Consider the following 13,114-nt stretch of genomic DNA (forward strand, 5'->3'; position numbering starts at 1 on the left):
TTTGTACTTTTAGTAGAGATGGAGTTTCACCATGTTAGCCAGGATAGTCTGGATCTCCTGACCTCGTGATCTGCCTCCCTTGGCCTCCCAAAGTGCTGGGATTACAGGCTTGAGCCAACGTGCCCGGCTGCTTTGTCACTTTTGATTGTCTCTGTTTATATCTTTTTATGCTCAGAAAGCTGTTTCAGTTACTATTTTTGATAGGTTTGTCTTTTAATCTTCCTACTAAGATATGAGTGTTTTAACACTATGGTTACAGTGTTAGAGTATTCTGTATTCATCTGTTCATTTACCACTACCACTGAGTTCTATACCACCATGTGATATATATTTTTTACATTAATGTGCTTTTCTTTCAGATTGAAGAACTCTCTGTAGCATTTTTTGCAAGACAGGTTTGATGTTGATGAAACCCCTCAGCTGTGTTTGTCTGGGAGAGTATTTCTCTTTCATGTTTGAAGGATAGTTTTATTGGAAATAATATTCTAGTTCAAAAGTTGTTTTTCTTAAACACTTTGACTATGTCATCTGCCTCTCTCTTGGCCTCTAAGTTCCCTGCTGAGTTGTCTCCTGCCAGACATATTGTTCTTTATGTGTTCTTTATATATGTTCTTTGCTTTGTATGTTTTTTATATGTTCTTTGCTTCTTTTCTTTTTCTGCTTTTAGGATACTTTATTTATCCTTGACCTTTGACAGTTTGATTAATATATTAATTGAGTTAGTCTTATTTGGGTTGAATCATTTTGGTGTTGTGTGATCTTCTAATACCTTAATATTCATATCTTTTCCTAGGTTTGGAAAGTTTTCTATCAGTATTTCACTGAATGAACTTCCTACCCTACCTCTCTATCTCTACATCTTCTTTAAAGCCATTAACTCTTAGATTTGCCCCTTTGAGGCTATTTTCTAGATCTTGTAGAGAAGCTTCATTCTTTTTAAATTGTTTTTCTTTTCTCTCCTCTGACTGTGTATTTTTATATAGCCTGTCTTCAGGTTCACTAATTATTTCTTTTTCTTGATTGGTTCTGCTGTTGAGAGACTGAGACATTTTTGAGTTTGTCAGTTGAATTTTTCAGCTGCAGAACTTCTGTATGAAATTTCAAAAGCTATTTTAACCTCTTTGTTAAATTTCTCTGGTAGAATAATGAATTTCTTCCCTGTGTTATCTTTTAGGTTTGTTGAGCTTCCTCAAGACAGCTCTTTTGAATTCTCTGTCTGAAAGGACATATATCTTCGTCTTTCTGGGATTGGTCACTGGTGTCTTCTGTAGTTCATTTAATGAGGTCATGTTTTCCTGGATACTCTTGATGCTTGTGGACATTCATTACATATGGGCATTAACAAATTAGGTAATAATTTGTCTGTGTAGTCTGGGCTTTTTTGTACCCTTCATTCTTGAGAAGACTTTTCATGTGTTCAAATGGGGTTGAGTGTTGCGCTCTAAGAATGTGGTCCTTACGGGCATAAAGGAGGTGCTCTAAGCCCAGGAATACTGCAGTTCTTGCTGACGTCTAGAGGTGCTGCCTTGACGAGTTTGGGTAAGGTAAAGGAGAATTCCCTGGGTTGTCAGGCAAAGTTCTCTTGATGTCTTCCCTTTACTCCTTCCAATCAGAAGTAGTCTCTGTACTGGGCTGCCTAGAGCACTTCTGTGGCTTCCACAGCTGGCACTGTGCTGGGTCACACCTGAAGCCTGTACAATACTGGATCTTGCCTGGTTACTGCTGATGTTTATTCAAGGCCCAAGGGCTCTTTAGTGATCAAGTGAATCCTGCCAAGACTGGGTCCTTCTCTTCAGGGTAGTGGATTCCCTTTGAATGAAGGTGGGTCTAGAAATCCCCTTCAGGACCTAAGTCCTGGAATTGACAGCTTCAGGAATCTCCTTGGTGCTTTACTTTGGCTGAGCTGGTACCCAAATTGCAAGACAGTCTTCTGTACTCTTCCCACTTCTTTCCTTAAGCTAAAGGAGTCTCTCCCCAAGCTGTACTTCCTGGAGTTGGGTGCAGTGTGATCCAGCCACTCCCTGGCTGCCACAGCTGGTGTCACACTTGGTCACACATACCAAGTCTACTGCCTCGAAATCCAGCGCAGTACCAGGGCTTGCCTGAGGACTGCAGTACTTGTGGCCTGACAGCCAATTAAGCTTATTCTGGGCACGAGGCCACTTTAGTTAGCCAGAGGTGAGGTCAGTTGGGACTCAGGTTCTTCCTGCTGAGACTGAGAATTCTGTCTTGCCCAGGGCTGATCTAAATGCCCCTCCTTGGATGCTAGCAGAATTCTTCTCTGTTTTGTGTTTTGCTGTAACATGGCAGCACTGAGTTCCAGTGCAAAGACCCACACTCACTTCACCCTCCCTCCCCCAAACAGTTTTTCTCTCTCCATACTGGGAGGGATCCTGTATGCAATGCAAGACTGTCTTTCCTGTGCTCTTCAATTTCTCTATCCCTGATGTTATGTGAAAACCAGGTACTGTGATTTTCAGGTACTCACCTGAATTTTCTGGGTTCTTATGAAGGTGTTTATTGCATAGATAGTTGTTCAATTTGGTGTAAGATCATGGAAGGGTTCTATTTGGCCATCTTGCTCTGCTTTCCTTTATTTTTATTTACTGTTAAAACCTGACTCATGGTCAGTTTTTTCCCGTATGTAAACTTTCTTGAGGTGCTTTTGTTTTATATATTAGCAATGATTAAAAAAGCTTTCTCTTTTTTCTAGGAGAGCATATAGATTACTGTGGATATTCTGTTCTTCCTATGGCTATAGAACAAGATGTGCTAATAGCGGTAGAACCTGTGAAAACATATACTCTCCAACTGGCCAATACAAATCCCTTGTATCTGTGAGTATTTAAAATTGCTAATTTGTGTGTATGTATGGTTCTGTTTGTACCCAAATGAACTCTTTAGGAGACATCAGATTTATAACAAGTCATTTAATTTGTTGATATTTTGTACCTGACATTAAAAAAATTCTAAGACCATTATTTATTGTTTGTTCGTTTTGTTCATTTGTCAATTAATTTAAGGAATATTTACCAAAGACTTACCATGTGATAGACATAGTCTTAGATACCAGGTACTACAAAGATAAATAACTCTGTCCTTGTGTGATAGGTACTTATCATCTATTGATCTAATTATCTCCAGCAAAGTAAGATCTGATGTTTTCCTATGTTACTATGGCAGCTTCTAAGTATCTTGTCATAGCATCTTACTATGCTGTATTATTATTATCTGTTTATTTACCTGTGTCACCCAGTAGACTGTAAACTCTGTGACTTCGGGCACTGTTGCCTCTCTTCTTCAATGCCCTAGCATATAAAACAGAGTCTGATGCCTAATAAAGGTAAGTTTCTAGTACATATGCTTTATCAAGTTAACAAAGTCTTTAAAAAAAAATCTTAGTTTGCTAAGATTAAAAAAGTTTACTAATGGATATTGAATTTAATTAAATGTCTATTTAGTATTGAAGATCAGTTTTTTAAAAATATGGTGAATTAGTCTGATTAAGTTTTTAATGTTGAGCCCTTTTTGCATTTCTGGGATAAACTCTACTTGCTTTTAATGTATTATAACAGATTTTACTTGATAATACAGAAAAAGATTTTGGCTTATGTTTGGCATATTATATGTTTGGCTTGTTCATTGGTTAGTTTATCTGCAATAACATTCATTTATTCAGAAAATATTTTTGATGAGACTCTATACCAGCTTGTGCAAGATGTAGAAGATTTTACTTTTATATAGAACTTATTGTAGGAGATCTTTTTTCCTTTTTGTTTCACATGTCTGATAATATATCTTGTGTGCATTTTGGACCCTTGAAAAGCTCACATTATCTCAAACATATTTTCATGTCATTGTTTATGAACATTGAAAAACCGGTGCATAATATTTTGTCATCTTGATTTAGTAAAATTTACTTAATCATTCCCACAATAATGAATGTGTGGTTTCAGTTTCGTTTTTCAGAAAAGTAGATCCTGAGACAGACCTGGATGCAGGTAGTATATTTGAGAAATGGTCCCAGGAGCAGTAGGAAAGGTCATGAAGAATGAGTTGGGCAATTAGAGGTGAATTATCAAGATATATAGTCCCTGCTAGAGACAGGAGGCTTGAATCTGCTAGGACCCCTAGGAAGCATGTAGTATGCCTCCTAGAATTGTCCATTTGTTTTAGCATTCATTGTGTAGGTATATCTTAATTTGTTTATCTATTTACCGATAATGGACATTTAGATCATTCCCAGTTTTTGCCTGTATGAATAATACTGCTACAAATATTTATGTACAAATGTATGTGTGGACATGTTTCATTTCTGTTGGGTAAATACCTAAGATTGGAGTGTCTGGTTTGCCATTTATTTATTTACTGAGACAGGGTCTCACCCTGTTGCTCAGCCTGGAGTGTAGTGGGGTGTTCTCGGCTCAACTCAACCTTTGCCTCCTGGGTTCAAGAGATTCTCCCGCTTCAGTCTCCTGAGTAGCTGGGATTACAGGCAGATACCATCACACCTGGCTAATTTTTGTATTTTTTGGTGGAGACGGGATTTCACCATGTTGACCAGGCTGGTCTTGAACTACTGACCTCAAGTGATCCATCTGCGTCAGCCTCCCAAAGTGCTGGGATTACAGGTTTGAGCCACTGCATCCGTCCCGGTTTGCCTTTGATATGGTTTGGTGGTGTCCCCACCCAAATCTCATCTTGAATTTTAACTCCCACAATTCCCACGTGTCCTGGGAGGAACGTGATGGAAGGTAATTGAATCATGGGGGCGGGTCTTTCCCATGCTGTTCTTGTGATAATGAATAAGTCTCATGAGATCTGATGGTTTTAAAAATGGAAGTTTCCCTGCACAAGCTCTCTTTTTGCCTGCCATCATCCATATAGGACGTGACTTGCTCCTCCTTGCCTTCTGCCATGATTGTGAGGCTCCCGCAGCCATGTGGAACTGTAAGTCCATTAAAGCTCTTGCTTTTGTAAATTGCTCAGTCTCAGGTATGTCTTTATCAACAGCATGAAAATGAACTAATATAGCCTTTTAAAGAAATTTTCTGGCTGGGCACAGTGGTTCACGCCTGTAATCCCAGCATTTTGGGAGGCGGAGGTGAGTGGATTGCTTGAGCCTGCGAGTTCTAGACCACCCTTGGCAGCATGGTGAAACCCTGTCTCTACTAAAAATACAAAAATTAGCTGGGCATGGTGGCATGTGCCTGTAGTCCCAGCTACTCAAGAGGCTGAGGTAGGGGCCTGAATTGCTTGAACCTGGGAGGTGGAGGTTGCAGTGAGCCAAGATTGCGCCACTGCACTCCAGCCAGGGTGACAGAGTGAGACTCTTGTCTCAGAAAAAAAAAAAAAAAAAAAAGGAATTTTCTGCTTGCCAAAGTTGTATAATTTTACTTTCTCACCAGTGGTGTTACCAGCATGTTTTAAAATTTTAGCTGTTCTCCTAAATGTGTAGTAGTATATTTCAAGTTTTTAAATTTCTCTGACTAATGATGTTGAACATCTTTTCATCTACTTATTTGCTACCTAGATGTATTCTTTGTTGAAGGGTCTTTTCAAATCATTTTCCTATTTTTGAGTTTCTTATAGATATAAGCCTTTTTTATTTTTTGAGACAGAGTCTTGCTCTGTCATTTCTGTATTGGGACATTAAAGGTCCTCTCTTCTAGCTATTTTGAAATATACAATACATGGTTGTTAACTACAGTCACCCTACTCTGCTATAGACCATTAGAACTTATTCCTTCTATCTAACCTTATGTTTTTATCTATTTGCCAACTTCTTTTTATCCCCCATTCACTGACCCTTCCTCACCTCTACTATCTGTCATTCTACCCTGTTCCTTCATGAGATCAATTTTTTAAGTTCCCACATATGAGTGAGAATATCTGATGTTTGTTTTTTCTGTACCTGGCTTATTCCATCCACATTGCTCCAAATGCCATGATTTTATTTTATTTTTTTTATGGCTGAATAGTATTCCATTGCGTATATATACATTTTCTTTATTTATTCATCTTTTGGTGGGCACTTAGGTTGATTCCCTATCTTTGCTATTGTGAATGGTACTGGAATAAACATCGAGTGCAGGTATCCTCCTGATACACTGATTTCTTTTCCTTTGGATAAATACGCAGTATTACGGTTGCTGGATCATATGGTAGTTGTGTTTTTAGTGCTCGGAGAAATCTCCCTACTGTTTTCTGTAATGGCTGCACTAATTTACATTCCCACCAACAGTGTATAAGTGTTCCCTTTTTTCTGTGTCCTTATCAGCATCTGTTATCTTTTGTCTTATTAGTAATAGCCATTCTAACTTGGGTAAGATGATGTCTCATTGTGGTTTTGATTTCCATTTTGCTGATGATTAGTGATGGTAAGCAGTTTTCATATACCCATCTGCTGTTTGTATGGATGTCTTTGGAAAAATGTCTCTTCATGTCATTTGTCCACCTTTAAGTGGGATTATTATTAGTTTTTACTATCGAGTGTTTTGAGTTCCTTGTGTATTCTGGATATTAGTTCCTTGTTGGATGAATAGTTTGCAAATATTTTCTCCCATTCAACAGGTTGTCTCCCCACTCTGTTGATTGCTTCCTATGTGGGCAGAAGCTTTTTAGTTTAAAATAGTTTTATTTATTTATTTTTGTTTTGTTTTCTGTACTTTTGAGAACTTAGCCATAAAATCTTTGGCTATATCCTGAAGTGTTTCCCCTATATTTCTTTCTAGTAGTTTTATAGTTGTAGGTGTTATCTTTAAGTCTTTAACCTATCTTGGATTGAATTTTGTATATGGTGAGAAATAGGGGTTCAATTCATTCTTCTGTGTATGGGCATTGAGTTTTCCCAGCGCCATTTATTCAAGAGGGTTTTCTTTCCTGAATGTATTTTCTTGATACCTTTGTTGAAAATGAGTTTGCTGTCCAGGCATGATGGCTCATGCCTGTAATCCCTGCACTTTGGGAGGCCAAGGTGGGCAGATCACCTGAGGTCAGGAGTTCGAGACCAGTCTGGCCAACATGATGAAACCCTGTCTCTATTAAAAATACAAAAAATTAGCTGGGTGTGGTGGTGCACGCCTCTAATCCCAACTACTCAGGAGGCTGAAGCAGGAGAATTGCTTGAACCCAGGAGGTGGAGGTTGCAGTGAGCCGAGATCATGCCACTGCACTCTAGCCTGGGCAACAAGAGCAAAATCTCTGTCTCAGAAAAAAAAAAAAAAAAAAGAGAGAAAATGAGTTTGCTGTACATACATGGATGTATTTCTGGGTTCTCTCTTCTATCCCATTAGTATTTGTGTCTGTTTTGATACTAATACCTTGCTGTTTTGGTTTTTATAGCCTTGTAATATATTTTGAGGTCAGATAGTGTGATGCCTCTTGCTTTGTTCTTTTTGCTCAGGAGTGCTTTGGCTATTTGGGCTCTTTTTGTTTGGTTTTATACATATTTTAGGATTTTTTTTCTATTTTTGTGAAAATGACAGGAGTATTTTCATAAGGATTGCATTCAATTTGCAGATTGCTTTGGCAGTATGTTCATTTTAACAATATTAATTTTTTCAGTCCATGAACATGGGATGTCTTCATTTGTGTCTTCAATTTCATTCATCAGTGTTTTCTAGTTTTCCTTAGAGATCTTTCATCTCCTTGGTTAAACTTATTCTTAGGATTTTTTTTTTTTTGGAGCTATTGTAAACAGGATTTCTGGCTTAATTTCTTTCTCAGCTAGTTCATTATTGGCGTATTGAAATGCTGCAAATTTTTGTATATTGTTTTTTTATACTGCAACTTTACTGAATTTGTTTATCAGATGTAAGAGTTTTTTTTTAGAGTCTTCAGCTTTTTCTGGGTATAAAATCATGTCACCTATGAAACGGGACAATGTAACTTCCTCCTTTTCAACTTGGATCCTTCTATTTTTATTCTTGCCTGATTACTCTGGCTAAGATTTCCAGTATTATGTTGACTAGGAGTAGTGATTTTGGGCATCTTTGCTGGGTTCCAGGTTTTACAGGAAAGGCTTCAACTTTATTTGATATGATGTTAGCTGTGGGTTTGTCATATGAGACCTTTATTGTGTTGTGGTATATTTATTTTATGCCTGATAATTGAGAGTTTTTATCGTGAAGGGATATTGAATTTTATTACATGCTTTCTCTCTGTCTGTTGAGATGATTGTATGGTTTTTGTCCTTTAGTCTACTGATGTGTTGTGTCACATTTAGTGATTTGTGTTTCTTGAACAATCCTTGCATCCCTGGATAAATCCCACTTGATCATGGTGTTTTATATTTTTGATGTTCTGTTGGATTCAGTTTGCTGCAATTTTGTTGAAGATTTTTACATATATTTAAATAGGGATCTTGGTCTGCAGTTTTGGTTTTTGTTACACCTTTGTCTGATTTTAGTATCAGAGTGATGCTTGCCTTTTGGGACTAGGTTAATTCCCTTCTCTTCAATTTATTGGAATTGTTTGAAGAGGATTGGTGTTTGTGCTTTGTAAGTTTGGTAGAATTTTTCAGTGAAGCTGTCCAGTCTTGGGCTTTTCTTTGTTGGAAGCCTTTTCATTTTACTATTTCAATCTCGGTACTTGTCACTAGTCTGTTTATGTTTTTTGTTTCTTCCTGATTTAATCTTGGTATGTTGTGTGTTTAGGAATTTATCAATTTCCTTTAGATTTTCTGGTTTGTTTGTATATGTACAGTTATTCATAACAGTGTCTGATAAGCTTTTGTATTTCCATAGTATCAGTTGTAATGTTCCTTTTTGGATTCTGATTTTGTTTATTTGGGTCTTCTCACTTGTTTTCATGATTAATCTGGCTAGCAGTTCATTAATTTTTTTCTTCTTTTCAAATAATCAACTTTCCATTTTCTTGATTCTTTGTATTTTTTCAATAAAATAATTTCAACTTTTATTTCAGATTCAGGGGTTACATGTGCAGGTTTGTTACTTGGGTATATTTTGTAATGGTGATGTTTGGGGTACAGATGATCCCATCACCCAGGTAGTTAGCATAGCAGCCAATAGGCAGTTTTTCAGCCCACACTTCCTTCCTCCCTACTGCCCTCGCCATCGCATTCTAGTCCTCAGTGTCTATTATTCCCATCTTTATGTCCCTATGTACTCATATTTAGCTCCCACTTATAAGTGAGAACATGCAGCAGTACTTGATTTTCTGTTCCTGTGTTAATTTGCTTAGGATAATAGCCTCAAGCTGCATCCGTGTTGCTACAAAAGATATGATTTCATTCTTTTTATGGCTGCATAGTATTCCCTGGTGTATGTATACCACAGTTTCTTTATCCAACCCACCATTGATGGGCACCTGGGTTGATTCCATGTCTTTGCTATGGTAAATAGTACTTCAAGGAACATATGAGTCCATGTGTCTTTTTTTTTTTTTAAGAATAATTTATTTTCCTATGGGTGTATACCCAGTAATGGGATTGCTGGGTTAAATGATAGTTCTGTTTTAAGTTCTTTGAGGAAACTCCAAAATGCTTTCCACAGTGGCTGAACTAATTTACACTCCCACCAACAGTGTATAAGCATTCATTTTTCTACACAGCCTTGCCAGCATCTGTTTCTTGTTGACATTTACATAATAGCCATTCTGACTGGAGTGAGATGGTATCTCATTGTGGTTTTGATTTACATTTGTATGTCTTCCTTTGAGAAGTGTTTGTTCATATACTTTGCCCATTTTTTAATGGGATTATTTGTTTTTTGCTTGTTGATTTGTTTACATTTTTTTTACAGATTCTGGATATTAGACCTTTGTCGGATGCATAGTTTGTGAATATTTTCTCTCATTTTGTGAATTATCTGTTTACTCTGTTGATGGTTTCTTTTGCTGCACAGAAGCTCTTTAATTAGGTCTCACTTGTCAAGTTTTGTTTTTGTCACAGTTGCTTTTGGAGAGTTAGCCATAAAATCTTTGCCATATTCTAACCATTTCCTAGGTTTTCTTCTAGGATTCGTACAGCTTGAGGTCTTATATTTAAATCGTTCATCCATCTTGAATAAATTTTTGTGTATGCTGAAAGATAGGGGTCCAGTTTCATTCTACTGCATGTGGCTAACCAGTTATACCAGCACCGTTTATTGAATAGGGAGCCCTTCCTTCCTTGCTTATTTTTGTTGACTTTATGGAAGATCAGATGGATGTAGGTGTTCAGCTTTATTTCTGGGTTTTCTATTCTGTTCTATAAGTCTATGTCTATGTATCTGTTTTTGTACCAATATTATGCTGTTTTGGTTACTATAGCCGTGTAGTGTAATTTGAAGTTGGGTAATGTGAGAATTCCAACTTTTTTCCTTTTCCTTTAGTTTTTTCACTGATTCTCCTCTGAGAGAACTGGTGTTCTTTTAGCTGTGGTTTAAATTGAGGATAGTCAATTGGCTTCATTTCTGATTGCTTTCAGAGGGCCAAGGCTTTGTACAGGATCTTTATTTGTGGCTGGATTCTTGCCCCCGGTTTCACAAGTGATGTATATTGGCAGATTATTTTTGGTGTTGTAATTTGGGCTGTGATCCAGTAAATGGTGCTTAAGAGTGGTGGCCAGCAGATAGGCTCTTAATAAGCTGCACAGCTTTTTTTTTGTATTTTAGTGCATTTGCAGTAGTGCTCTGTAGTGGGGTAGGGGGAGCCAGATGATCCTCTCACCAGGTCTGTTCCTGAGCTTTGAGGAAGCTCCCTCTGATCGCTGGCACTGATCCTGTCTTTTCTTTATTAGGTCTTCTGGGCTGCAGGGCTCCCTCAGGCAGAGGCTGTGACCTGCAGATAGGCCACACTATTCTTGGACTGGTCCTGTAGAGCAGGGTTCCCCAGTCCCTGTTACTGCTCCCTGGCCTGTTCAGAGCTGGGCCACACAGCAGGAGGTGAGTAGTGGGCGAGGGGGCATTACTACCACCTGAGCTCTGTCTCCCGTCAGATCAACAGCGGCATTAGACTCTCATAGAAGCATGAACCCTATTTGGACTGCATGTGGGAGGGATCTAGGTTGCATGCTCCTTATGATAATCCAATACCTGATGATCTGAGGTAGAACAGTTTCAACCTGAAACCATCTCCTCCTCCCCAACATATACTATCCATGGAAAAATTGCCTTCTACAAAACTGGTCCCTATGCTAAAAAGGTTGGGGACTGCTGCTGTAGAGGGAGAGATGCCCTTCTCTGGTGCTGGCTGACAAGCCTGTGTGTCTCACTCCTCTCTGTCTTCTGAGCGTGTGGACTTCTTCCCTGCTCTAGCATTGGCTACAGATCTTGGCTCATGACTCTCAGGCCCTGAGGCATTGGGACTAGCCCACAGCTCCATCTTTTGGCTCACTTTGGCACAGCACCACCTGTGCTGAGGGATTCCAAGTGCTTCCAGACCTCTGAGAAAGTACTCAGGCTGGCCTTTTGGTAAAGCACCCGTACTGGGCAGTGGAGGCTGTACTGTACACATGCTCCTGTTAGAGCAGCTGCACAGAGGCCTTGGAATGGGCTGGTGGACAGGAGTGCCTACAGAACAGACATGCTCTGTTCCCACTGGAAAGTCAGCCTTGTTCTCTTGACCCAGTAGTCAACTGGGGTTAGAGTTACTCAGAGAAGAAGGGGAGCCCTGGGGGATGGGCACCTATGGTTGTATTCTGCTGCAGCTGCCATGTGTGCCAAACCTCCATTCCATATAGGCTGGAGTACTTTTTCTGCCTACTCTGCAGGCAGATCCCCTTGCCAGTTTGAATGTTTATGGGGGTCATAGGATCTCTTGTACTTAGGATTGGAGATCTGCAGCAAGAGTGGATTGGCCCACCATCCCTTCACTAACCCCTCTCTTAGGAGGCTTTCAGGGCTGAGAATGAGCCCTAGCATTTAGCAACCCCACACAAGGTTCCCAGCTTCTTCTGTTTTCAGCCTCAGTGTCTGTGTTGCTTCTCTATCTACTCTTGGTGTTTTCTTTCTAAGATTTGCTCAAAGTGCGTTAGTTTACTTAATATTTAGTCTCGCAGTGGGAGTGGTGCTTCCTGGCTGTGTCTAGTCAGCCACCTTGTCTGCTATCCCTCCAAAAACTTTAACCCTTTGTGTTTTTTTTAGTAGCTACTTTATTTAGTTCTATTCTGATCTTCATTATTTCTTTCCTTCTACTATTTTTGAGTTTAGATTTTTATTGCTTTTCTAATTCCCTGAGATGCATCATTAGGTTGCTTATTTGAATTCTTTCTTTTTAGATGTAGGCATTCATTGCTATGATTTTCTCTGTTAGCATTGTTTTTAGTATATTCCATAGATTTTGGTATGTTGTGTTTCAGTTCTCATTTATTTGAATAAGCTTTTTGATTTATGTGTTAATTTTTTCCTTGAGCCAGTGGTCATTCAGAATCATGCTGTTAAATTTCCTTGTATTTATACAGTATCACAAGTTTTCTTTTTATTACTATCTAATTTTAATCCATTGGTTCTAAGAATATATTTGATACATACTGTCTAGTTTTATTCTGTTGTATCTAAGAAGATATTTGACATGATTTCCATTTTAAAAAATTTGTTGAGGCTTGTTATGTGTCCTAACATACGGTCTATCCTGGAGAATGTTTCATCTGCTGGTAAGAAGAATGTATATTCTGTAGCTGCTGGATGAAATGTTTTGTAAATTTCTGTTAGGTCTATTTGGTCAGTAGTGCAGTCTAAATCCAGTGTTTCTTTTTAAATTTTCTGTTGTGATGATCTCTGTAATGGTGAGAGTGGGCTGCTGAAGTCCCCAAGTATTATTGTATTGTGATCTCTCTCTCCCTTTAGTTGTAATACTATTTGCTTTATATATCTGGGCGCTCTGTTGTTGAGTGCATATGTGTCTAGAGTTGTCATATCCTTTGCTAATTTGATAGCTTTGTCATTATATAATACCCCTTTGTCTGTTTTTACTGTTTTTGACTTAAAGTCTATTTTATCTGGTACAAGCATGGCTATTCCTGCTTGCTTTTGGTTTCTGTTTGCATGGAATATATTGTTTTCATTCCCTTACTTTCAATATATATGTGTTTTTTTCAGATGAAATGAGGTTTTATTTTTGTAGGGGGCTTATTATAGATAGGGTCATCAGTTTTTAAAATCAGTTATCCTAG

The 13,114-nt window shown here is 38.4% G+C and overlaps 1 protein-coding gene across 4 annotated transcripts in view; it reads left to right on the forward strand.

Annotated features, from left to right (window-relative positions):
• GALK2 (galactokinase 2) overlaps positions 1–13,114 on the forward strand; it is a 231,304-nt gene that overhangs the window by 78,138 nt on the left and 140,052 nt on the right. For all 4 annotated transcript variants that reach the window (XM_011928595.1, XM_011928594.1, XM_011928593.1 and 1 more), the window contains exon 3: positions 2,714–2,837. In XM_011928595.1, coding sequence (XP_011783985.1) covers positions 2,714–2,837 — 124 coding nt within the window. The remainder of the gene's footprint in view (positions 1–2,713; positions 2,838–13,114) is intronic.

This window comes from Colobus angolensis, unplaced genomic scaffold (genome assembly GCF_000951035.1).
Source record: "Colobus angolensis palliatus isolate OR3802 unplaced genomic scaffold, Cang.pa_1.0 Scaffold78, whole genome shotgun sequence".
NCBI classification, from domain to species: Eukaryota; Metazoa; Chordata; class Mammalia; order Primates; family Cercopithecidae; genus Colobus; species Colobus angolensis.